At 59.5% G+C, this 25,976-nt stretch overlaps 1 protein-coding gene across 3 annotated transcripts; it reads right to left on the bottom strand.

The window, feature by feature from the left end:
* Positions 1-523: 523 nt before the first annotated feature.
* NR5A1 (nuclear receptor subfamily 5 group A member 1) lies at positions 524-25,399 on the bottom strand. 3 transcript variants are annotated; one of them, XR_009694645.1, is made up of 8 exons: positions 25,290-25,345; positions 21,208-21,324; positions 20,916-21,057; positions 18,151-18,776; positions 10,989-11,108; positions 8,968-9,115; positions 1,856-2,263; positions 524-1,329 (listed from the first exon to the last, which is right to left on the bottom strand). XR_009694645.1 is itself a non-coding variant. In XM_061154685.1 (7 exons), exons 2-7 carry the CDS (start codon positions 21,307-21,309, stop codon positions 2,016-2,018), a joined length of 1,386 nt encoding a protein of 461 aa, XP_061010668.1. In that variant the 5' UTR covers positions 21,310-21,324; positions 25,290-25,399; the 3' UTR covers positions 524-2,015. The 3 variants fall into 3 exon arrangements, 2 of the variants coding, with proteins under 2 accessions (XP_061010668.1, XP_061010667.1); XM_061154685.1 differs by having other exon boundaries at positions 524-2,263; positions 25,290-25,399; XM_061154684.1 differs by lacking the exon at positions 25,290-25,345 and adding an exon at positions 22,727-22,767 and having other exon boundaries at positions 524-2,263.
* Positions 25,400-25,976: the final 577 nt, after the last annotated feature.

Here is a 25,976-nt window from a genome sequence, read left to right as displayed (position 1 = left end):
GGGGTTGGAGGGGAAGTTGGGGAATCAGTGAGAGGGGCCAGGCCCAGGGCCTGTGGGTGGCTGCCGGCAGACAGAGAAGAAAGGGTCAGTGCCCTGAAGGCAGGTGGACCCCAGCAGGTGGCCGACTAAAGTCCCTTGCCCTCTTCTGGATTATAACCCCTGCCTCACGGGGCTCCCGGAGGAACAGTGAAATGACGGATGGCACACAGTAGATGCTCACTAAATGACTGTTCCCTTCTGCCCAGGATGGCAGCTGAGATGCACACCAGGGTGGAACCAAGGCTGAGGCCCCAGAAAGCCCAAGCCTCTTCCAGGGTTATCAGGGACCCAGGGATGAGGGGGGCCCCAGTAGTGCCTGGTATCCCCCTCCCCAGCCCCCAGACCCCATCTTGCCTCCCCCAAGTTTTGAACCAAAGGTTCCCTGGGTATCGCCTTCATCCCATTTGCAGCACGCCCCTGCCCTGGATAACCCAGGCCTACTTGGGAGGCTCTGCTTTGGCCCCAGAATGTAAATAGGCAGAAGTAGCTGCAAACTAATTGCAAAATTTATTCCAGGGCTGCGAGGGTTGGGGGTTCTTAAGGGCACTTCTCATTTGGGGGCTGGGGGGTCTCCAGCCTGGCCAGGGGCACATGTTTCAGGAGAGAGGGGCGGGGACTGAGACAGGGTGCTGGAAGGCGGGGGCAGGGATGCCCAGCGATCTGCAACTGGGCAAGCTCAGCACAAGCTGCAACAGCATCATGAAAGCAGGACAGACTGTGGACGCCCGGTCTGGAGACAGAGGACACTGAGGCCTCTCCCTGGTGCCTGGCCCGGGAGAGGGTCTTTCAGGACGTAGGAGAGGGGTTGAGATCCAGCTTCAAAGGTGTGCAGCAAGGAACCCAACGGGATAGGGCCAGTGAAAAACGGTTCATCAGCAATGTCCCTGATCTGAAGCCCCGTACACTCTCCCCCCAAGATCACCCCGATTCCCACCCACAGAGACTCTGAGCTCCCCGCAGGCCACGCTGCTGTTCACCTAGTGGGGTGGGGGACAGGCTCTTCTCTGGATTGGAGTGGGGGCTCAGGAATAATGACCCAGCACCACCCCCAGGGTACTCGGTATGGAGAGAAACCACGGGCTGTCCTTGGTGCTAGTCCCCCCTCCCAGTCTCAGTCCTCAGATCTGTCCCCTGCCCCTCCACATACATACCTTTCAAGGAGCATCTAAATTAAAATCAAATAACAAAACAAAAAAACTTCTTGACTACAGCCTTGCAGATAAATACCAGCCAGGAGGGCCAACTGTGAGCAGGGCTAGAATGCCGATTGTGCCAAACCAAACTTCTCCTCTGGTGGGAGAGGGTTAGAAAGATTATTGTAGCAAAATGCTTTTCAGATAACAACGTGTCAAAGTTCTCCCCTGCAGACGTCAGATGGGGCAGAGGGTTGAGGGAGGAGGTCTTTTTGTCCTAACCAGTCTCCCAGTGTCCTCCAGGGCCCAACAGTCCCTTGCCTAAGTTTGCAAACTCTGTTATCCTTAGTTTACAAAACAGAGGGCTTCCCTCCTGATCTCCAGGAGGGGGTCTGGAGACCCTCTCCTCTCTCGCCCGCTGATGTCCACTCGACCCCTCTCTGCCTCTGCTCCCAGGAGAGGACGAAGGGATGACTTCTGACTCAAGGGACGTTGAGGCCCATCAGGGAATCCAAACCTCTTCCCTGGGCCTGGGATCCAGACTCCAGGGCAGACAGCTGGGAGCAGGGGGAGGGAAGAGGTGGCTAGCAGCCAACTCCTTGGGGCACTCTGAGTGGCAGGCAAGTGCCAGCGGTGAGCGGGGACCACCCGCCCTCAGCCAGGCCCTGCTCACCCTCACCCACCTTCCCAAGCACAGGGCTTCAGAGAGCTGAGGGGCAGCGGCCTTCGTGGTGGGGTCCTGGGTCAGCATAATAAAAATAAACCACCTGGAGGCCGTGGGGGTGCTGCGACCCCTCCCCTGGCCCCAGCCCGGTTCCCCTTCCCCCCGGCACCGGCCTGAGTTCAAGTCTGCTTGGCCTGCAGCATCTCGATGAGCAGGTTGTTCCGGGGCATCTCGTTGCCCAGGTGTTTGTGGTACAGGTACTCCTTGGCCTGCATGCTCAGCGCCCGCACCTCCACCAGGCACAGCAGCAGCTGCTGGAACTTGTCCCCGCAGTGCGGGTAGTGGCACAGAGTGTAGTCGAGCAGGGCGGCGTTGGCCTTCTCCTGAGCGTCCTTCACCAGGCTGTGGTTGTTCAGGAACTTCACATCTGCAGAGGGAGGAGCTGGTCACCAGTCCCCTCACGTCACCGACCCCATCGCTGGCTTCACCCACACCAGCGTCCCTGCGATCACCAGAGACATGGGCACTGCCACCATCAACCGCAAACCACGGTCTCCCCGTCGCCGCCAGGGCGCCATGCCCACGGTTGGCAGACATGGGCACCAGCATCAGTCACCCTCACCAGCATCCCTGGTTTTCACCCACACGGTCCCTGCCGCCGTCACCGACCAAACCGCAGTCGTTCCTGCCACCCCCAGGGTCGCCACCACCGACACCTTGGTTGAATGCCACCGCCAGCAGCAGTCACCGCCGCTGACACCCCTGTGGTTATCACACACTGGGCCACCGCCAGCCACCGAGCTACAAGCACCTGTCCCCACCGCAGCCGCCATTGTCATCGCGCCCACCGTCACCATCACCGGGACCATCGCCAGCCTCCCCTGTTACAGCCTCAGACCTGCTTTTGAACCTCTCGATTTCTTCACTGGCAAAGCGGAGTGACGGTAGCATCTACTTCACAAGATGGTTGTGAGAGTTCAGGGAGCCGATATCCAGAAAGTGCTCAGAGGAACAAGTGTCTGGCACTTTCCTAAGGTTCCCTGGGTTAGTGTCATTGTTACTCCTACTCTCCCCATGTCCGTGACCAACACCATCCCCCATGGTCAAAACCATCCTGTTGCCATCGTCTCCAGGGTAGTGACCATCCGCATCACCACCCGACCAGCATCATCACTGTCGCCCGTCAGCGCCGTCCCAAGAGTAGCTCTGTGACTGGAGGGGTCCCGTCCACTACTCATTCCAGAGGGTGGCAGGCATTCTTTTGATCCACCTTCTGACCAATCAAGAGGCCCCAGCAGCCCGAGGAAATTCTCCCAAGGGGCCATGGGGAGGGGGCCTTGGACGTTCACTGCAACAGTATTTACGGTGATGGGGAGGTGGCCTGGATGGCCGGGTGGGGGCTACACCCCCAGGAGCCTGTGCAGTAGACAGAAGTGATGCAGCAGACAGCACTGAGCAAAGGGGCAAATCCTTTAAAGGGGCTGAGTGGGGCGGTGCGGGGGAAACAGAATAAAAACAAAAAAGGGAGATTCAGAGTGAGATCTATAAGGGAACACCATCTTTGCTGCTGTTGTTTAGTCACCAAGTCGTGTCTGATTCTTTTGTGACCCCACGGACTGTAGTCCACCAGGGTCCGCGGGACTTTCCAGGCAAGAATACTGGACTGGGTTGCCATATCCTTCTCCAAGGGATCTTCCTGACCCAGGGGTCAAACCCATGTCTCCTGCATTGGCAGGTAGATTCTTTACTGCTGAGCCACTGGGGAAGCCCAAAAGTCATCTACATAAATTAAAAATGCTTGCAAAGGACTTCCCTGGTGGCCCAGTGGTTAAGACCCTGAGCTCCCAACGCAGAGGCATGAGTTCGATCCCTGGTTGGGGAACTAACAGCCCACATGCTGTCCAGTGCAGCCAAAAACAACAACAAAAACCAAAACAATAAAAAATGCTCGCACACAAAACACAGACATTGTGTGAGAACAGGGACAAAATATAAAGGGACAGTTGCCGATGGGAGGGAGAGGTGGGTGGCTGGGTAGCTCTGTGTGGACCAGGGACAAAGGAGTGTGGTCAGTGCATCCTCTGCCCAGAGGTCCAGTGAGGAGACAAAAATTAAGTGTCTTCAGTGTGAAATGTATGGTGGTTGAAATCCCAGCCCCACCACTTAGAATCGGTGACCCATGCCCTGTCCTCTGCAGACCTGAAGGCCTTCCTCCTCTACGAAACGGGCCACTCCCACCTTGCAGCAGGGGAAGCTCAGGTGTGGGGGGCGGGGGGGAGCTGCACAGGTGCCTGGCCCCCCGGGTGCCCATAGAGGGCCAGTTTCCTGTCACAGGAGCCCTCCTCAGCTCCTGGGCAGCATCTTCAGCTGGTGCTCTGCCTAGGATCTACCAGTCAGCAGGAACCCACAGACCCTGCCCGCATCCCTGACTCCTAGCCCCATCTGGCCTGGGACGCGGCGGCCGGTGGTTCAGAAAACAGTCATCCATCCACTTCCCCTTGGCCCCCACCGCTCTCAGCCGCGCCGCTGCGGGGGAGTCTGGAGCCCAGCGCAGCCCTTGGTCCTTCTAATCCCTCTTAACGCCCGCTGCGCCAGGAGGGCTGGATGCTCCTGGCAACCCTGATCCCCAGCCGCCCCCAGCATGCCCATCGAGGCCTGTGTTGTCCAAAGTCGGATTTAGGGAAATCCGAGCTGGACCTCGGGCGTATGGCAGGATCTGGGCACTCCCCCGCTCCAATCTTTCCCCCATGATAGCCTCCTCCCCTTATACACTGAGTGAGCCAGGGTCATATTCTTCCTGGCCTCCCCAGAATTACCATGAGCCCATGAGGCATCTTTGTGCCAGTTATACAGAAGGTACCCCTTACCCACAGAAAGACAGCTTGGTGAGGGGCATGCAGGCTGGATTTCAGCCTCTACTTTTCCCCTGTCTAGGTGCCCTTGTTCAGTTAAACAACCTGTCCAACTGTACATAACAGCTCTGTTCCCTAGCCTGGTCCTCTCCAGATGCAGTCAAATGTCGTGGGAAGTCTCCCTACCTAACTAGCCTCCCTGGGGGTAAGAGGTGCCTCCTGGTCCCATCCATTTCCCAATCTCTTTCCAGTCCCATCTACCTTCAATCCCTACCATCCCCTGGGTTGGGCAATTCTCCAGTTTGTCTTCTGACAATTTACAATAGAAGGCTGGGGGTCCAGAGAAGGGTAGTGACCAGCTCAAGGCCACACAGAAGGAAAGGGGCCCAGAGGAACAGGGGAGGGTGCGGGAAGGACTGGCCAAGATGCCGCAGTAGAGGCAGGAGTGGGAGGGGGCGGGGGAGGACCAGAGCCTCGGCTTTACCAGGATTTACTGTTCCCAGCAGCAGTGTGACAGGGACAGCAGGGCGAAGTACAGGGTGGGCAGGTGCAGACAAGGACAGCTTTCAGGGACACACCCTTCCTGGCAGCTCTCAGGGGGCTGGAGACCCCCACTGCCCCCCAAGGTGGGCTGCAGGGCTGGGGGAGGGATGCACGGTCTCTAATTGAGCCCCAGCCACCACAGTGCAAGACAGGAAAGTCGTCTTCCCAGCACCGGCCGCACCTTCCCCGCCCACCTCCATCAGTTAATCCCTGCAGACAGGAAGGCAGGCAGGAAAGGGTGTCCTTCATGCAGGCGTTAAGGACAGTGGAGCGTGCCTGGAGCACACAGTGGATACCAGAACCGGGACTCGAACCCAGATCTCTCTGGCTCCAAAGCACTTTGGGTAAGCAGGGGCGGGGTCGGGCCTGGACATGGGTTCCTGGGGGATTAGATGACATGATGACCTCATGTTCCATCCAGCCCAGGAGTCGGGTCCAAGGACCACCTAACCTGGGGTCCTTAGTTTCCCCAGGGAGACTTCTGGACTCCCCCTTGGGCATGATCAAGTCATGCCCCTTCTCCTAGCCCCCTCTAAAGGGACTGCTGTGAAGATTCTCTGGGATGACCATGTGACAGAGCCTACATCCCTTGGGACAACACACCCTTCCTCCCTTAGACACAGGAGCAGGAGTCACATAATCCTGAAGGTGTCCCCTCCTGTGTCGGGGGCTCAAATCCCAGCTCACCGGCTGGGTGACTGGGGGCAAGTCTCTTCCCCAATCTGAGCCTCAGTTCCCCATCATCTGCACAATGGGGGCAAATTCAACTCTGCATCTCAAGGCACCTAAGAATCGGACCTCATCTGCTGCCCAGCTGTGGGCCCTGAGCCGCTGAAGGTTGGAGATGGGCCTGCTCAGCAGTCCCGGGGGCGGGTGGATGGATGGGGGAGCTGGGAGATAGCACCCCCACCTCCGAGAGCAGCCCGCTAGCTCCGAGGAGCCGGGGGCCCCCAGGTTCTCAGAAAAGCCCCCTTTTCACGGTTTAATTGAATATTTGAATAATCCTTTCATTCCAGCGAGGCATAAAGAATGTTGTCCCAATAGCGGTGACTCAGGCAGGCGCCCCCGCGCACAATGGCCCCTCGAGTGGGGCTGCTATTCAGGCCGCCTTTTGTTGGCGCGAGCAGTGGGTAAATTGCAAACGCTTAAGGGAATGCTGCTGCCGCCGCCTCAATGCAAGTCAGGAAATCGAATGTTAGGTCAATCCATTAAGCTTCGATTAAGTCCTCTGCAGAACAATGCCAGCCGGGCCCATCTTCATAAACACCGTGATTGCCAGGAGAGAGGCACTAATTTTAATTAAACCTCCTTACCTGCCTTCGCGCCTGCCTGAGCCGGCTATTTAGACGCCAAATGGCACCCTTCTGTGGAGGCAGGCGAGAAGGGGCGGCTGGGCGGAGGGCGGGGTGGCCGGGGTGGGGGGACAGTTATCACACGGGTTCAAGCTGAGCAGCCCAGGGAGGTGCTGCCTGGGGCGATGCTCAGCACACCAGCTGAAGGGTGATGGGCAAGTGGCCACCCCTCTCTTGGGCCCCAGTCCCCTTGGGGACCCCGGTCTGGCAGTCTGGGTGGGATCTTGGGAGTAGCCCCCTCCCACCTTCCAGACTCAGGGCAAATCTTGCCCCTAATCTTGCCCAGATGTATCCGCTTCTCCTAGCCCCACGTCCCACCTCTGGCAGGGCTCTGGGCTGCCACGGGCATCCTTTTCCCACGCTGCAGTCAGAAGGACCTTTCCAAAATGCAAACTCGACCATGATTCTCCCTGCTGCAGATCCTTCCCGAGGGAAGGTTCAAGGTACTGGCCTGGCCTTCAAGGCCTTGCACAGCTCGGCCCCTGCCCACCTCTCCAGCCTCCTCTTCACCCTCTCCCTGCCCCACAGCCACATCCAAGCTGCCAGGATTCTCCCCATCCCTCTGCACCAGCTATTCCTTCGGTCTGGAACACCCTTGCTGCTGCTTGCTTTGTTTCTCCCAGAATACTCCTGCTCATTCAGCAAGGCCCAGTGCAGAGGGCCCTTCTCCAGGCTGATTTCCCCAAAATCCCAGCTGTCGTTGCTTTTTCCTCTTTGGCCCAGCTCTGCTCACCCTGGACTGCTCAGACTCCTCTCCTAACCTGGAACCTGTCAGCCAACAGCCTCTATGGCTCCCCTGCCTTCCTCTCACTGTGCACCCAGGAGCTCAGAAAAGCCTGGGTCACAGGACTTCTCCCCTCACAGCCCCAACATTCTGGACCCCACCTGGAGGGTCACAGTCATGACCCAGGTCACTCCCCCCAAAGACAAGGCAGAGTGTGAGATAAAGATGGAGAGAGACTTGTTCATTCATTCACTTCATTCCCTAACTTGCATTCTGCTAGAGGCAAGATCCTGCCCCCACCCTCCACCATGGTTGTCTCCTACCAAGCCCTGCAGCCTTGCAGACAAGCCGCCTCCAGCTACCAACCTGTTGTGCCAGGGTCAGGAGATCCAGCCTAGGCACCCAGTCCCATGACCACAGCCTAAGCACAGGGCTTCCCCCAGTCAATACTCCACTAATCACCCCACTCCCAGCCTTTATCTTACCCTCTGCTTCCCCACTGCCCCAACTCTTGGGCAGGCACACACTTGCCAGACTGTGACTATGATGTCATTTCCCACAAAGACAACGTCTCCATCCTGCCCTCTCTCCAGGTGACAAGACATTCACTTCCCTCCGTTCCAACCTTCCATCCCATCTATACCTCTGCTAAAAGATGCATTCCCCCAGCAAACTCCTACTCATCCTCCAAGACCCTGCTCAGATGTCCCTCTTCCAGGAAGCCTTCCAGGCAGATCCCTTGCTCCCCATCCTGGGTTCCCCATCTCTCTGTCTCAGCCCTGATGGTGCTGGGCGAAGGCCTCTCCCAGACTGGGAGCTGCCTGAGAGCCGGGGCACAGCATCGCCAGGCACAGGCAGGGCACTGGACATGGCATGCTGGGTGAGGAAGGACAGAGGGAGGCCGACCTGATGAGAGCCCAGAAGGAGGTGGGCACGGGAGTGGCACGGGCTGGGCCAGGATCAGGAGGGCACAAGGAGGCAGACACCAGACACCTGTGGAGCTGGGAGAACTGGTGGGCTGGGCTGCCCTCTGCCCCTGCCCGGCTCTTTTTTTCCTCCTTGGTACTTACCACAGTCTTCCAGGTGACACATTTTACTAATCATTTCACTAATTTGTATAGTTTACTAATCATATTATGCTTATTGTCTCGTCTTCCCTTGAAGACAAGGATTTGGGGGTTTTTTTGTTTGTTTGTTTTTTGAGTGAGTGAATGAAAGAATGAATGAATGGGCAAAGGGGTCTGGGCCTCAAAGACACACAGGGAATTAGGAAAAGCAGGGAACCTCAGGATGGGAACCAGGTGTCAGAAGCTCCTGAAATCACATGGGCATTTTCTGGGGGTGGCCTGGGCACGTCCCTAAGGCTTTCAGCCAAGAATTTACCAAATTCTCAGGAGAGGTCCTTATCCCATTAAGGGCAAGTCTTAGACCTCATCCTGGCCCTCTGTCCTCCCACACAGAGAAACTCAGGCCCAGAGACGAAGCAGGCCCTGGACCAGGTCCCCTCACAGATTTATTCACGAAGGGATGGGTCCTGGCCTCTCCGAGGACGCCCATCAGAGAACTGCCCCACCTTGGGGTCTCCTTGCCAGCCCCGCCTCCACCCCACTGCCTGCCACCCACCTGACCCCCCAGGCCAGGCCTCACTCAGCCCACTCACCCAGGCTGAAGAGAATGAGGAACTTGAGGCAGACGAACTCCTGGCGATCCAGCTGCAGGGCATGCAGCTGCAGCACCAGCTCCTGCGCCCGGAGCACCAGGCTGTGCAGCAGGGAGCCCGCCTGGGCGGCCACCGTGGTCAGCTCCACCTGGGCGGGCACAGGGCAGGGTCAGCGACGCGAGGGCGGGGCGTGCAGGGGAGGCACGGCGCGGAGGCTGGGGGGCAGGGGTGCCCCGCCTCGGGGCGGAGCTGGGTGGGGAGGCTTCTTCTCAGACCCCCCCATCCCTCCCAGGCTCCCGGCTCTGCTCCCTGCACGGAGCCGAGGGGCCCCACACAGCAGAGCTGACCCCGGGCAGGTGAGCGCAGAGGGAGAGCTGAAGGGTCCTCCACGCACACAGAGCGGCCGCCAGATCCCATGGCACAGAAAGCTTCTGTGTGGAGTGTGGCATCTGCAGTGTGTGCCACCTCGTGCCGGGTGTGGGGGCGGGGGCAGGGCGGCTCTGCCTGGAAACACGTGGATGCAGCCCCATGAGTGCCCCCCGGGGCCCACACGTGGACACCTGGACGGGGGACGCGGCCACACCTCAGCTCACGTTCACACGCATGCAGGGACACACTCGCAGGGTCGTCCACCCACTTCAGGACGTGAAAACGCACACCCCCCTTGTATGGTCACATCACAGGGTAACACACACACGTCCACACGTCCATGTATATGTTCCCACTGACATGGTGATGGGCAGATCTCGACATCCACCCACTTATGTGTGTGGAGATATCTGCACAATAAGATACAGGTGTAGGCACACGCATGCACACTCCCACGGCCTCAGAGACATCCACCCACCTGTGAGCACTCATGCCTCACACTCCCTTCATGTGCACTCACAGGTGGCCTCCAATTTACCCCCTTACGACCAGCTTTCTGCTGGTGGTGGATGGCCTGAGACACTCAGGTGAGGACAGAGGATGAAGACTAAGGGCCTGGGTTGGAGGTAGGGGCTGGGGGCAGGGCCTTAGGGTCCGATCCCCACCCTACACCCACTCCAAACACCTGTGAAACCCACTCCTCCTGTATCCTCGCCACCCCCCTCCACACACACACACACCAGGAGTGATGCTCCCTCCATAGGCTAGACCCTGAGCATCAGCCTCCCTTTCCTTCCTTCTCCTTCCCTCCATTTTCCCTCCACCCTGTCTCAGCCCCTCTTCGAATCATGCCCTCCCAGGTCCCAAGTGTTCTGAGCAGTGGGTGGCTACCTTCGTTTCCTCTTCACCACCCATCCTGCCCTTTCCTCAAATACAACCTGGCTGTGAACTTCCCCACTTAAAACTCTTCTGATGCCCCCTGTTTGATTTCAGGAGCCAACCCAACCCCACCACGTCTCCCATCCTGGGGTCCCTATTTCCCCCACTCTAAGAGTGCCCAAATTCTGACTCTGATCTCTTTGGGGCCCAGGCCCCTTTGCCCATCCATCCAACTATCCATCCATCCATTCAGGATTTAGAACCTGCAAGCCCCCAGCCAGCCCTCCAGCTTTATCTCTTACCTCATCTCAGCCCCACAGGGCACCTCCCCTCTAGACCCACCTCCCAGAGGGCCCCGGCAGCTCAGCAGTCCTAATCTGCCTCTCTGAGCTTGGCTCACGCCATCTCCTCCACATGTGTGGAGGTGGGGACTGTCCCTCCACCCCTGTCACTACCCGACCAACCCTTATTTTCTCTTTCACTCCTCAGTGCCACCATCACCTCCTCCCAGAGCCTTCCAGACCCTCCCCACAGCTCTGAGCTGCTTCCCCCCAGAGCAGGGCTCCCAGGTGCTGCCTCCTCTCCAGGTCAAAGCTAGGGCTGGTCAGAGGGAGGTCGGGCTGGTGGGCATCCCATGAAGCTGGGGAAAGGGCTGATATTCAGCAGTGTCTAGGGCTGGCCCTAGAGAGGCCTGGGATCTCTTCTGGGCCCAGAATTCTGGAAGCGCATAGTTGGTGGGGGGTGGGCGGGGGGGCACAGTAGGGTCCGGTCACCTCCTGCCCTGTGACCAGCAGGATGCTGCCCTCTTTGCCATGCTGAATCTGACGGTAGATGTGGTCAAAAACCAGCAGCTCGCTCCAGCAGTTCTGCAGCAGTGTCATCTGGTCGGCCACCTGCAAGGAAGAGGCATACCGGGGTCCAGGGTCCAGTCCTGCTGGGGACCCCCCCACCCCTCCCTCGCCAGCTCTGAGTTCAGACGCTCAGCCGCGTACGTGACCCGCGCAAGGTGCCCAGCCTCTGTGTCCAGTCTGCCCATCTGTCTTCCTCATCAAAGTAAGGCACAGGTCTGGCAAAATAATAAGAGGGTCCAGTGGAGGCACGCTGGACTTGGCTGGGCCTGGCTGCAGGCCATGACTCTGCCTCTTACAAGATGTGCGACCTTAAGCAAATTCTGTCACCTTTGTGGGCCTCATCTGGAGGCCCAGTCTTCTCATCTGGAAAGTGGGCAAAGTATTAGAAGGTGGTCCGGCACATATTAAGCCCTCAGTAAATGTTAGCGAATAATGTCCACCGAAACACTTTGTGAAGGATTCCTTCAAATGCAAGGGAAAATGAGTGTTAATTTTTCCTTGTGCCCATTTGGCCTGTGGTCACATCTCTAGCAGCCTCAACCACTCCAAAGGGAGCCATGTAGGGAAAACAGAGGGCTTCCCCTGGGTCTTGGGCAGAACCTTCAAGCTCAAGCAGGGCCCACTTGGCCTGCCGCCCAGCCCAGGGAATGAGCAGGTGGCTGGCAATGGTCTACATCGGAGGGAGGAACAGAAGGGCATGCAGGGCTGATTCTGAATCCCCAGGCTATACTCAGGGGCACTCAGTGTGAGGCCAGGGACAGTCTTCCAGCATGGTGATCACCACACTCTAGCCTGGCAGGAGTGGACCCTCGTGACAGTGACAAGTGGGACTCAGGACCATGGGATGCCAGAGCCAGAAGGGCCCTCAGGGAACCCCTGGCCTAAACTATTTCCAGATGAAGAATCTGCCACTCAGAGAAGGCAAGGGACTCTCCATGAATCAGAGAGAAACAGAGCCAGGTCAGGGCCATGGCCGGCATTTGCGGTCCACAGTGCTGGGTGCAGTATGTCATCCTGGGAGGACACAGTGCAGACTCCAGTCCTTCTCGGCATCTGTGGCTCATGGACCAGCCACCGTCTACCCAACGGGCACTCCCCCGGCACCTTCCCGGGCCATGCCCTACAGTGAATGCAAACTACATCTAGTCATGGTGTTACAGCTCCACAAGTGTTTGTGGTAGATACTATGGAAAAAGGGGGCTTCCCTGGTGGCTCAGATGGTAAAGAAATCTGCCTGTAATACGGGAGACCCGGGTTTAATCCCTGGGTCGGGAAGATCCCCTGGGGGAAGGGAATGGCTACCCACTCCAGTATTCTTGCCTGGAGAACTTCATGTATAGAGAAGCCTGGAGGGCTGCAGTCCACGGGGTCACAAAGAGTCGGACACCAGGGAGAAAGGACACTGAGCTCAGAGAGGTCAACTAACTTACCCAAGGTCACACAGCCCTATCTGGTCCATTTGTGCTTTTAACCACTAGGTATGGAGGAAGCCCCACCCTTGCCACCCCAGAGCTCAGGGCATGTTCACTACCGCCCCCAGAAAGCCTTCCCCTCCTCCGGACATGGCAACTACAACATCTGATGGTACTATTCATGTCTCTTCTTCATATCTTCCCGGATAACCTGTGGGGTCTGCGAGGGCAGGATTGATATCCAGCTCATCTCTCTGGGCCCCCCAGAAGAGGGGGCTCAGTTTTGCTTGATGAACAAATATGTGTTCCTCAAGACATACACAGATAGCACAGAGGAACTACCCTCAACCTGGCGGCCAGAGGAGTCCAGGCAGCCCCTGGCCTGTGGGGAACTGGCCCAGACCTGACCAACAGCTCTCTTCTTGGCAGGGAGAAGGGGGTAGAAGCCCCCCTCCCCCTCTGCTCTGCTCTTCTCCTGGGGGTGGCCCTGGGGCCAGTCCTCAGACAGACAGGAGGAGAGAAAAGTGGACAAAGAGCAAAAGCAAGCTGCCGGACACACAGTCAGGTTCCTCCAAGACTCGCCTGCCCAGCCCTTCCCCAGCCCGCACGGCTGAGAACAAGAGCAAGGGTCTGTCTCTACCCTGCTCTGCATTCCCATCCTCCTACCTCCCCTCACCTCCATGTCAAGAACCCACCATTCCCTTCCTCTCCTGGCAGAAAGTCTGTCCTAGAGCCTCATAACTGTCTGAACAAAAAAACCCGGGCTGGGGGAACCCAGGCTCAGGCAGAAGTCGCCCTGCATGGGAGGTGCCAGGAGAGACGGAGCAGGCAGGGGGCACCTCGCCTTATCTCACCTCAGGAAGTGGCCAGCCCCCCCGAGAGCCTGCCCATCACTTCCAAGGAGGGAGGCAAGGCTCCGCAAGCACCTCGACCAGGCCCCGTTCCCCGTCATCTCCTGCTCGGGGAGTCACACTGGCCCGTTTTGGCCAACCCAGATGGAGACAGAGGGTGTGCAGGGATGGGCTCTGCCCACCTCCCACCCCCCCCACCCACTGGGGCCCTCGAGAGCAGACACCTTTGTGCCTGAATTAAGGGAACAGGGGGTGGGGAGATGGAAGCACATGAGATAAGGGGGAGAATTAGGAGATAAGCTGGCTGAGCTTTGGGCAGAAAGCAGAAGGGGTCACAGTGACCCGGCTGGCTGAGCCCCGGGAGCAGACTCTGTACCCAGACCTCAGACCCCGGGAGTGGGGGCGGCCCTGACACAGGGGTGGAAGGGGCGCAGGCAGAGAGGTGCACTATGGAGGCTGGGCTTCGGCGCCCTGTGCCTTCTGGTTCCCACTTAGCCACACACCCGGCCCTGATTTCCTATCCTGAGAGATGGGAAAATAAATCCTCCCTCTTTTGGTTGCAGAAAACATATGAGCCCAGCGGTGTCAGTCGTGAAGGGTTCCCAGGTGACTTATTCCAGAGACACTGCCCCCCTTGCCTGGGTTCCCCTACCCACCAGCTAAGCAGTTGTGCCTTCCAGACGCTTCATTCTCACTTTGTCTAGATGGATACACAAAGATACCAAACTCCAAACATTCCCCACACAGAGGAACGCACGCTCACACGCGCGCGCGCACACACACACATACACACACACACTCCCCTTTTCATTAAAAGGAAAACCACAGGGCCAGTCCCTCTCCATGGGAAAGCAGGTGGCGAAGAGGCTCACTTAACCGAAGAGGGCTGATCTCCACCTTCCGCGGGCTTCTCCCTAAGCAAAAGGTCCTCTACCTTTGCCCTGCCACCCTGGCAATCAGGGCATTTGCAGTCGCAGCCCTGGGGTCCCTCATCAGCCGGGCCTGTCTGCTGGGCCCACCCCTCCAGCCGGTCCGCCACAAATCTTCCTGGAGCCTTGATACTTCGCAGCCTGCCTCGGAGACCGGGTATTTATGGGTGCTGAGATGACCTCCCTCCCGGCGGGCCCCCCTCCGGAGCCCCCTGGGGCCTGATCGGTCTGGCGGGCGAAGGCCAGTGGGCTCCGTAATTCTCCAGTGGCTGCCAAGCCATGGGCTGGCCCTGGCGCTCTCCCGGCCAAGTGGTTGGCGGGCTGTCATTTGTCAGCCCAGGACTGACAGAGTTACTGTCACTTAAATGAAACCATATATCTAAGCAGTTAAATCTGTTGCCGACTGAGGGCCTCGGAGCTGGGCGTCAAGCGTGAACTGATGTCAAGATGGGTCATTAGGCGTTCTTGGCCCTCGCCTCCACCTCCCTGATTGCTATCTTGCATCCTCCCAGCTGTCCTTCAGGGGGACTGTCCAGAGAGGCTGCCCGCCTGGGCCTACACCCTGCCCCCACTGAGCAGTACGTACAGGTGGGTTTCTGCTACCTTGCAGGTACAAAGCTGCTTTGGAAGCACAGGGCAAGGTGGGTCCTGTCTTCTCTCAGAGCCCTAGCATGCTCAGAGGAGCACGGATGCAATATATCTTTTCTCCTTCTTCCTGTCCTGGCCTGTCTGCCAGCTGCAAGGTTGCTTCAGTGGGATGGCAGCAGAGGATGAGGGAGGGAGCTGAGGCCCGACTCACTGAACGCTTCCTGTGCACTGCGCCCTATGCTAAATTCTTTAACCTGCCCTCCGCTCACTAAGCCCTTCCAACAACCCTAGGAGGTGGTGATTATTTCCACTGCCCCCTTTTTACAGATACGGAAAACTGAGGCCCAGAGGAGTAAAGTCACAAAGGCACGCAGCAGATGAGTGGCAATCTGGAAGCTGCACACAGGCCTTCTTGCTTCCAGTCTGTTTCTAATCTCTGTGCCACATCATATTTAGCACACCGCGATTGCATGAGATGGGACATCATGCAAAGACAGAGGGACATCGAGGCTGGGAAACAGGATGGAGTAGGGGAACCCCAAAAGGGCATCTGAAACCCCCAATATCAGCTCAGCAATGACTTCATGCCTTGCCCTGGGCAGCGAGACGTCATCAGCATCACAGGGGACTGAGTGGGTCTCTCTAGGGAGAGCTCCGGCTCTGCGGTGGGAGCCGGCCTTCCCTGGCTGGCTGTCCATCACCGACCACCGAAGGACCTAGTCCTGGTCCAAGCTCTGCTTCCCGCCCTCCCTACCTCTCCAGCCCTGCCTCACAGTACTGCCTGGGGTTCCCTGACACATGATGCCTTTCTGCACTTCTGGACCTGATGCTGTTCCCATTTCCTGGAACACCCTTAACCTTTTCAGGCTGCTTTCTGGAGAGGGGCAGATCAAGAAACCTCTCCTAACTTTCTAAGAGAGAGCCATTTGCTCTCCTACTGGGCTCCCTTGGCCCCTTTCTAGTGCTCTCAGAGACCTGGGCACTCTGTGCCCTGTGTTGGCATTATCTATGTGCATGTCTGTCTCCTCCTCTGGCCTGCAGCCCCCTGGGTCCCATTCATTTCATTGTCCCCGTGCACAGGCCAAGGGCGGCCCCGCTCTAGGAGGACCCTCTCTGCTGGCTGCTAAGATGTGTCCTGCCCAGAGGTGAGAAATGAAGGGTCAAAGGGGAGAACAGAGTCACTCGGCTCCCCTCCCACTTTTCTGCTTCCTTACCTCTGGCTCTACAAACACACCAGCCCAGGTCTCATTGGACCAGTGGGAAAGAAGTTCCATATGGCTGATGAGAGGCCCTCTAAGGGCTGGGCTAGTACTTATCTGCAAGTCTCCTTTACAGAGGTTGGTAACCTGGGCTTGATTCAGAGACTCTGAGAAGGGGAAGCAGGAAGGTTTGGACCACAGAGAAGCCAGAAGCAGGAAAAAACACTCAGCAAAGCTGGGACAAAAGCCCTTCCCATCCTGCGTGAAAAACCCCCGAGAGACCAGGAAGGCGGCCAGAGGAAGTGCCCTGCCCCTGGATCCAGGGTTCTGGAAGGCCAGGAAGGCTCTGTTCCTCCTCCCCTCTGCACTGGGGGCTCATGGGAGGCTTGGAGGGAAAGCTGGCAACCAATCCAAGGGTCTCAGGACCCCCACTCAGGGCCTCCAGGCAAGAGTAGAAGGCAGAGGGGACTGTTTGAGGCCCTGCCTCTTGTTCTGTCCATGAGGTTGGCCTAGAGAGGGGGCATGGGTGAGAAGTCCCACCCCACAACAGACACGTGGCACATTCCCAGACCTCAGCCACGACAGAGGCCCTCCACAGCCGAAGCAGAAGCCACCACTGCCAACTCTTGACTCCCAGGGCAACCCAGGCTCCCGGCCCCACAGTGCCCGGTGGGTTCACAGTGCCCAGCCTTCATCTCACCCCTCCCCCACCCCAAGTCCAGCCCAGCCCCGGCAGGCAGTGCCCCCGGCCCATCCGGCCACATGCCCCTGGAGGAAGCCCAGGCCTGCGTGGCGTCAGCCTGACAATGCTGCTCAAGGCTGCAGCGGCTCCGGCAGGGAGGCCACAGGCCCTGCTGTTTACAGCTAGCACCAGAACAGCCGGGGGGCAGACCTGGGAGAAGCGAATGTCAGCGGGCCTGGACTAAAGGCCTATCGTGTCTTGGTCTGAGCCTGGGAGGATGGGCTTTGGCCAGACTTGGGGGGCCGCTGAGGTTGGCAGGACACCCTGACCAGAGGGAGCCAGGGCACTAGAGGGGCAGCTCTCAGCCTTTGATCGCTTCAAACCACTGGGCAGGATGAGTGGGAAGTTGTTGCGTGTCTGGCCTTAGTTTCTCCTGCTGCTTTCCTGCTTATTTTAGCCACAGGTATCTCAATCCAGGGGGATGGAAGACCTTGCAGCCAAAGTATCTGGAACATGAGAGGCGGGCACTGCCATCCCCTACTTATCCTGGCACCTAGCTCTCCCTGTGCACGTACACACACACACATTTACACCTAGGACCAGCCACCACAGGGCTTCCCTCGTAGCTCAGTCGGTAAAGAGTCTGCCTGCAGTGCAGGAGACCTGGGTTCAACCCCTGGGTCGGGAGAAGGAAATGGCAACCCACTCCAGTATTCTTGCCTGGAGAATCCCAGGGACGGAGGAGCCTGGTGGGCTGCAGTCTACGGGTCGCAAGAGTCGGACACGACTGCGCCACCAACCACCATGCTCGAGAGATGCAGGGATAGTGAGAGGTTTCGCCTTAGGTAGGAAGGAGAAGCACCCCAAACTCCGAGATACTAACACCCCTTCTATGACATCTGAGGCTAGTGGGGAGTGGTGGCCTCTCCAAATGAGAGGACAGGAGGGCCTGGACTCTCTTCCTGGTGCTGGGCTGGGGCAGCCAGAGGCAGCTTCCCAGGGACTCAGCTAGTCCTCTGGGAGAACTTATAGAAAGAGAAGAGAGAAGCAGACTGGGAGAGAAAGAGACAGAGATTGAAGGGACTAGAGAGAGACAGGGAAACAGAGATAGCACACCAGGGAGAGAGACAACAGAAAGAGGCAGAGGCAGAGATAAAGAGGCAGAGGCCGCATGAGATAGAGACTCAGGAAACAGAGAAGGAGAAAGAGGGAGGGGTGAGTGGGGAGGTGGGAGAGGGGCAGGGCAGGCTGAGATGGACCAGAAATACTCCTCGCTTCCCCAGGGTGGCCTCCCTGTCCCCTGACACAGCCTGAAGCCAGTGGGTATGCTAGTCCCACCCCAAGAGGTGGCCAAGACTCAGACTCAGGCAGCTGAGAGGACACCCCAGGTCCAGCGGCCAGCCAGGTGGGAGGAAGGACTCACCTCCAGCTCCTTGAAGACCATGCACCTGCGTGCCCAGTCCACGATGGAGATGAAGGTCTGGTCAGCCATTCTGCACAGGAGGCTGAAGGGCGCAGGCTGGTCGGGGCGGCCTTTGGCCGGTTCCTGCAGGCAGCCCACGATGCGTGCCCGTACCTGGTCCTCATCTGGCTCCAGCTGTAGCAGCTGTAGGATAAGCTCGGGCACGCCAGGCCCCCCCGAGAAGGGCTCTGGGTAGCCATAGGGCGGCCCGGGCTGTGGGGGGCTGGCATAAGGCTCTGGGTACTCAGACTTGATGGCACGGCCAGGGAAGGCAGGGTAGAGGTAGCCAGCCAGTGGCCCGTGGGCGCTGGCCACAGCCATAGGCAACGCTGGGGCCCCAAAGTCGCCCAGCGGCCCAGCTGGTGGACCGGAGGCCAGGCCCTTGGGCTCAGATGCATGCAGGCCATGGGGCAGCATGAAGTCCGGTGGGGGAGGGGGTGGTGGGGGCACCCCCATTGGGGGGCCTGTCTCCAGCTTGAAGCCATTGGCTCGAATCTGTGCCTTCTTCTGCTGCTTCAGAGCCCGGTCCCGCTTGTACATGGGCCCAAACTTGTTCCGGCCGCCTCGCATGCGGTCAGCGCGCACAGCTGTGGGCAGAGGCAGAGGGGGGCAGGCTCATCCCCTCCAGGCCACCCGCCCTGCCACTCCACTCACAACTCTTTCCCAGATAGATCTGATGGGGCCTCTCTCCAGCTCTGCACCTCTCATGGCTCCTCTGGTGCCCTTAATCTGGCATTCATAAGAGTCAATCCCCTAACCTGGCGTTCACGGCCCTGGTTCCCTTGCCAGGTTGTCTATCCCTCACGAGCCCCTGTCTTCTTTCCTCTCCTCCTTACTACCTCTCTACATCTCTGCTTGGCATGTCTCCCACCCTGACTGTGATATTCCTTCTGTCTCAAAGCCTTTCTTTCTCTCGTGCTTTACTAAACACCCAAAGTGTTCTGGGTTCACGGGCAGCATCCTCTCTTCTTACCCAGATGTCTGGCCTCTCACCCCAGAGTGCTATCATACCCAGGGTGAGAACTTCCTGGGGCCCAGAAATGGGCTCAGGTGCCCAGCACAAGGCCTGGCAGGGAGGTGGTGACGGGAAGTGGGCTCTGGTCAGCCTCACGCCCAGGTGGGTTCCCAGGGTTCAGCTGCTTCTTGACTGCCTAACTCTGTTGAAGCCTTGTTTCAAAATGCCTCAGGCTTCCCTTGCTGCCTTCAAATTTGAAGCTGAGTTTAGGGCTGGCTGGGGCTCTGGGCTGGGGGAAGGGACCTCCCTTGCTGACCAGATGTCCCTCCGCCTGGCCAAGAATGTGTCACCAGCCGGACCCAACAGGTGTATCTCTGCAGCCGAAGTGTGGCCCCTGCCCCTGCTCAGACAGGACCCCACCCTGATCTCCAGGCAAAGGGAGAGGAGAGGAGAGAGAGGTTGGTTCTCAGCAAGGAGGGCATCCCGGGGCCCACCCAGCCAGTCTTCCTGCCATGGGAGTGGGCAGCCCTGCTCCACTCCCTCTGGCCCAGGAGCTGGGGCCCTGGGCCCTGGGGGCAGGACAGGATATCCCCCTTCCATCAGGAGCCCTTCCTCTAGGTGGCAGGACTTACGGCCCCACCAGCTTTCAGAGCCACCAGGGGCCTTCTACATTGTTTAAAAACTTTAACCAACAGCTGCCTGCTCGGCGCACAGCCCGGCTGGGGCCAGTGGGGTGGAAGCCTATGACTGTCCACCCTCAAAGAGCATGAGTCTTTCCCGCTGAAGCGTTTTTCTTCCCCTCTGGATGGAGAGTTAGGGGTGGGGGTGGGGAGACAAGGATGGGTTCTCTGGGGGCACTTGGTCCCCACTCCCCAGCTCTCTAGGGCCTGGCTAGGGACCTGCTGAGTGAGTGAACTGAGTGAACCTTCTGGTTGGATGGGCGGACGAAGAGATGAGTGGTCTGGGTGAGTGAGGGCTGCACAATGATGCTGGGTGGATAATAACACCAGTAAGAATAACAATAACACTAACCTGTTGAGCATTTTCTACATTTCAGGCCCCATGCTAGGAGCTTTTCATACAATTCTCTTACTAACTCAAGGCGGAAGATACTACTGAAAAGTTCCATCCCTTGTGGTAAAGAATCCCCCTGCAATGCGGGAGACCTGGGTTGGATCCCTCGGTTGGGAAGATCCCCTGGAGAATACTCCAGTATTCTGGCCTGGAGAATTCCATGAACTGTATAGTCCATGGGGTCACAAAGAGTCGGACAGGACTGAGCAACCTTCATTTTCACTTCAGATGGGGAGTCTGCAGCTCAGAGAGGGTTAGGGACTTGCCGGCATCACCCAGCCTGTAAGTGATGGCACTGGGATTTGAACTCCAGTAAAGGTATTGAGAGGTACTGAAAACCTTGGCTCTGGCTTGGTGTTGGATGTCAGTGGGGGTGTTACAGAACTCACAGAGGGAGGAACTCTGTGGGGCTCTGCCCCCAAGGGCTGGGGAGAGGGTGCTCTCTCTGGGGTTCACTTTTGCATACTTCCCAATCCCCCCCCCCAGGCTGGTCCTATCCCCATCCATTCAGCCAAACCGGCATCGGTTCTCACCCCCTCCCCCATAGGGATCGGCCCTAATTTCACGTGAGGGACTAACCGCCTGGCCTCAGAAACTTCAAGAAGACCTACGGTAGCCTCCCCTCACCCCTTCTCCCATCTCCACCCCCTGCCCCCTCGCCGTCAGAGGTCAGGGGTAGGAGGCACTGCACGCGCACCTTCCAGGCGCATCCCCACCGTCAGGCACTTCTGGAAGCGGCAGAAGGGACAGCGCTTGCGCTGCGTCTTGTCGATCTTGCAGCTCTGGCTCTCGGTGCACGTGTAGTGCTTGTTGTTCTGCACCGTGCGCTTGAAGAAGCCCTGGGGGAAAGGGGAGTCAGCGCAGGAGGGGGACAGGCTCTGTCTCCCCTTCCCTGCACCTCCCAGCCGGGCTTTCCGCCGCGTCCCCGCTCATGGCTCACCCGCCGCCGCCGTTAGCGCCTGTCCCCTGCCGACCAGCTGCCCGCTCACCTTGCAGCTCTCGCATGTGAGCAGCCCGTAGTGGTAGCCGGACACCTTGTCCCCACACACGGGGCACAGCTCGTCCAGGTCCTCGTCGTACGAATAGTCCATGCCCACGGCGTCCGCCTGTGGAGGGAGGAGAGGTTCACGGCAGGGCGGGACGGCCGCTGGTAGTGCTGGGGGCCCTGGGCGCGGTGGGTCCTGCGCCCCCGCGGCCGCGCGCCCCTCGGCCCCCTGCTTACGGGGCCGGCCCCTGGGCCCCACTGCAGCTCCGGTGGTCAAGGACGCCTGTTGCAGGCCCCCCAAGAGAGCGTCCCGCGCAGCCGACAGCAGCACATGTGTCCGGAGCAGCTCCCGTGCGTGCGGGGCCCTTGCTGGCCCTGTCCCCGCACTCCCGCCGCTCCCGCTTCCCAACCTCCCAGGGGCTCCTCCTGAGAGGCCCCCCACCGCGGCCGATCTGGGACTCTCAGATTAAAGGCGCTTTGATCCGGATTCGTTCATTTAAGAACAAAACCCGGATTCTGAGAAAACGAGATGAGCTCGCCCGCCGGGGAGATGCCTTTGAACCCCGGGTGGAACGGGGCCCAAGCGTTCTGGGGATCGGATGGGGACGAGGGAGACAGAGGCAGAGTCTGGGAGACCCAGAGATGGGCAGAAAAGAGAGCGAGAGACACCGACCGAGGCTACTTAACTGAGAGAGTACCCCGGGGGGCGACGGAGACAACGAAAATCCGAGAGTGACAGAGAGGCATTGATGCAGAGTCAGAAAACCTGAGGGAGACAAGAAAGGTGAAGAGACAGCGAGATAGAGGTAGAGACAGAGAGTGCAGTGGAGACAGAGACGAGATACACAGAAGGCAGAAAAGACAGAGATCAGAGGCCCAAAGAGAAAACCTCGGAGAGACAGCTGCAAAGCCAGAGACACGGTGGTAGACGAGAGACAGACCAAGACACCGGAGAGACAAGAGGAAACCTGGGAGATACCCAGGCAGAGAGACAGAGACACTGAGAGAAAACCTGGAGAGACGGAGGAGCCCGGCAAGGGGTTCGGGGACGGGAAGACGCACGGAAAGCGGTCGGACCCCGGCCCCGAGCTCAGAGGCGCGGCCCGGCAGAATCGGACCCGGACAGGCGCTCGAGCCGAGAGAGGCGGACAACGACGGCACCGGGCAGAGAGCCCGAAATCGCGGAGCTGCCGGGCCCCTAGGCCAGGAGAGACAAAGCCCGTGGGCGGCAGCCACCTTCAACGAGACCGAGGCCGTGCCACCGAGACGGGGACGTCGGGCGGAGACCGGCGAGGAGGGCGCCGCGGGGATAGCGGGCGCCGGGCGTGGAGCTGCAAGCCGGGCGCGAGGCGCAGAGACCTCGGACGGAGACCCCGCGGGTCCCGAGAGAGAGGCCGAGCCCGAGGCCGGGGAGCGACCTCGGGCGGAGAGTCGAAGTCCCCAGGAGGGAAGCGCGCAGAGCCTGGAAGGATCCGGGCAGCGCAAAGGGGCGCGACGGCGGCCGCGGCCCGCCCGGCGCCCACCTGGCGGCTCCTGCGAGCAGCAGCGCCCCGCGTCCGGCCACCGCGAGCCCCGCACCTCCTGGCCGCGCCGCCGCCGCCGCCGGCGATGAGCCGCACCCGGGCGCAGCGCCGCCCGCCCGCGATGACGGCCGCTCGGGCCGGGGGCGGGGAGGCGGGGGCTCGGGGCTGGCGGCGCGGGGCCTCGGCGCTTCCCCACCCCGCCTCCCCGCCCCCGCCGCCTCCAGGGCCGCTCCGAGGCGCACCTGGGACCCGGGCCCCTGCACTGCCAGTGCGCGCTGCGCGAACCCGCCGCGCCGGGACCAGGGGCCGGCCGCTCTATATGGGCTCCTGCGGTATTCGGCGGCGGAGGCCCGGCCCGCGCCCTCCAACGCCACCGAGACGGGTTCGCGTCTTTCCTCTCACCCTCTCGGACCCCCATCCCCATCCCGGCCCCCGGAGCCCGGGCACCCGGGAATCTGAGCAGGTGCTGGGCGCCTGGGAGCCTTGGGCCACCCTCCTGCGGTGAAAGGAGTCGAGTCCCTATTTGTAAATCCTGCTTAGTCTTGGTGAGGGCCACGCTGGGGGCGCTGGCCGTTTTGCAGCATGGAAACGGGTAGGGCAAACGTGGGGAGACCGTGGCCAAGACACCGGTTCACAGCTAGAAACTGGGTCCCCACCCCCACCCCCGCCCAGGCACATTTCCTCAATGGAGATTTAAGCAAATCTCCCCTCTGCAGCCTTCAGTTTCCTCATCTGTAAAGTGGGAGTGATGACTGGACTTTAAGGGTGGCCATGCGGATGAACGGAAGTAGTGTTGTCAAAACATAGGCCTGGCACTGCGGAATCGCTGAAAGCATCCAGTTGGGAGACCTGGAGCAAACTCTTCTCCTTGAGCTTCGGTTTGCTTGGCTGGAAATGGGAGTCGTAGTAATCCCACCCTTAGAGTTTTTCGAGGTCTGGTAAGGACTCAAACCACCGAGGGCGTGGGAGCTGGGAGAATAGAATACAGGGGCAGGAGAAATCCCCCTCCAGTCCAGTTCTGTGCTCTTACTTGGGCTGGGCAAGAGAGTGCCCGGCAGCCCTAGGGACAAAAGTGTCCTGGGGTCGTCGAGCCGAAGGACTGAGCCACTGCTCTGGGCTGGGGGGCATCTATTCAGTCACTCTCATTTTTCGAATGTAAAAAATTGAGACCCGAGAGAGGAAGGCGCCTGCTTGCATCCTGCCCCTGCCTCCTCTGGCATCTAGGGTCCAAGAGAGTGTTGCGAACAATGAAGCCAAAAAGGCCCGATCTTCAAGCAGGGAAATACCACAATTAGGCATTTGTAGCTTCGCGGCCGCCCAAAGGCTCAAATCTGAAGGCTCGGACCCTCGGCTGCGGTCAGCTTCGTCTGGGCCTGTGCCCCGAGGCCTCTGGCTTTAGCTGGAGCTGGCGCCTTGATCCTGCGCGCGGAGGCCTCAAGACCCCACGCAGACCACCTCCCGTCTCGGTCACCCGGCTGATGAAGGGCAGACGCTGCGGCCGACTTGTGAGGCAAGCTCAGACAGGTCACTTTGCTTCTCTGAGCCTCAATTTCTCCGTATATAAAATGGAAAAGGCCAGCCCTACAGAAGAGATTCTGTGGTTTCCGAGGGAGTCCATGGACCAGTCTTGGTGAGGAGGGAGGAAAGACAGTTAGTGCAGACCCCTCCACCCGTTACCCCAAACCCCTGAGAAGTCTGCAGGAGCTGGGGGGTGGGGGCCACTGCCACTCAACGGTCAGGGAGGGGCCCTCAGAAACTGGCACCCAGGAGCCAGCGGAGAGGGAAGGGGATTGAGGGGGAGGGCTGGGCTGAGGAATCCCCAGTCAGCTTCTCTGGGATGGAGCCCACCGGGGTCTCCTAGACCTTGTTGAGGAGGACTCAGGCGGTGTAAGCACAAGTCTGGGCTGGGGACCCGGGTGGGGTGGGACCTGGGCTCCGAGCCAGTTCTCTCCTTCCCCTTCCATTTAGATCCCCTCTCCCAGAGGTTCCACTGTCACTGGCTGGGAGCCCTTGGATTGACCCTCAAGCTTCATTGCACCCACTCCTCACAGTCCTAGGTTCTAGCTCAACATATGGGGAATCACAGCCCCTCACCCACCTACCCAGGGAAGCAAACTCAGACCTGGCCCAGCCACAGAACCCGGACTGACAGATGGATACTAGAGACAGAGGACTGAATCCACACAGAGACTCAGAGACATCCACAGAGACAGCACAGAGTTGCAGGCAGGGAGACGCAGAGACCCAAAGACAGACCCAGGGACCATGGTTGTGCATTCAGGCTACGAGGTTTGGGCCAGCGCAGTCCTGTGAACACCCGGCCACCCAGAGACAGCAGGACACACACAGACCCCCGTAGGCCTAGCTCCTCCCGACAGCCAGCCAGGGAAAAGAAGGGGTAGCATGGTAGGAGGGCAGGTCTGGGGAGATCCCTGGCCCCTTTCCTGCCCAGAATAGCGGGCACCAGTCACTCAGTGGAGCAGGCAGTGGCCGGCCCAGGCCGCCGGGAGGCACTGAGGAGGGAGGCTGGCCATTAGAGGCCTGGGCCCAGGCCCTCACTTACGGAGCGGAAGGCGAGCTCGCACGCTGGATGAGGGTGGCCAGTGGGCACCGGGGGTCCAAGGGGAAGCTCCAGTGGCCCAGGTGGGGCGGTGGTGACCGTGGGCACACGGGAACTCCTTTACGCCACGGCGGGCGGCGGGCGGACAGTAGGCTGGCCCTGTCCGTCCGTCCTCCTCCTCCTCCTCCCCGCCCTGGGTGGGGGGGCCACCGGAGGCCCAATTGGTCTCTGCCCCCACGTGACTCTGCAGGCCTCTCTCCTTCTTTGTTGGTGTTTCTCTTCATTTAGGTCTATTTTTTTTTTTTTCTTCTCCTAAAAGAAAAAAAAAAAAAATACTCCTATCTATCTCGGGGCCGCGGATGGGGGCGGAGGCCAAGGCACTCTGGAGGCCTTGGCCAGCTGGCTGTTCCAGGCCGCTGTGGCAGCACAGAGGCAGGGACCCCACGTAGGCGGGTAGGCAGCCCCGCTTGTTAGCGACTGGGTGGGAGTGGGCCCTGATTTATGGGCCGCTCCCCCACCCGGCCTGCAGCCCGGCCTCTCTCCCTCGAATGGCTACCTCCCTGGGGCCTGGCCCAGCGGGGTCCGGCCTGGCCCAGACATGTGAGGGGAGTCAGGTCGGGCTGGCGTGGAGGCAGGGTCACGGGTGACTCGCCCAGCTGGCCCTGCTGCTTTGGCCTGGTCTTTTTACTC

Source organism: Dama dama, chromosome 11, assembly GCF_033118175.1.
Source record: "Dama dama isolate Ldn47 chromosome 11, ASM3311817v1, whole genome shotgun sequence".
NCBI lineage: Eukaryota > Metazoa > Chordata > Mammalia > Artiodactyla > Cervidae > Dama > Dama dama.
This window is presented reverse-complemented; position numbering and strand designations above follow the sequence as displayed.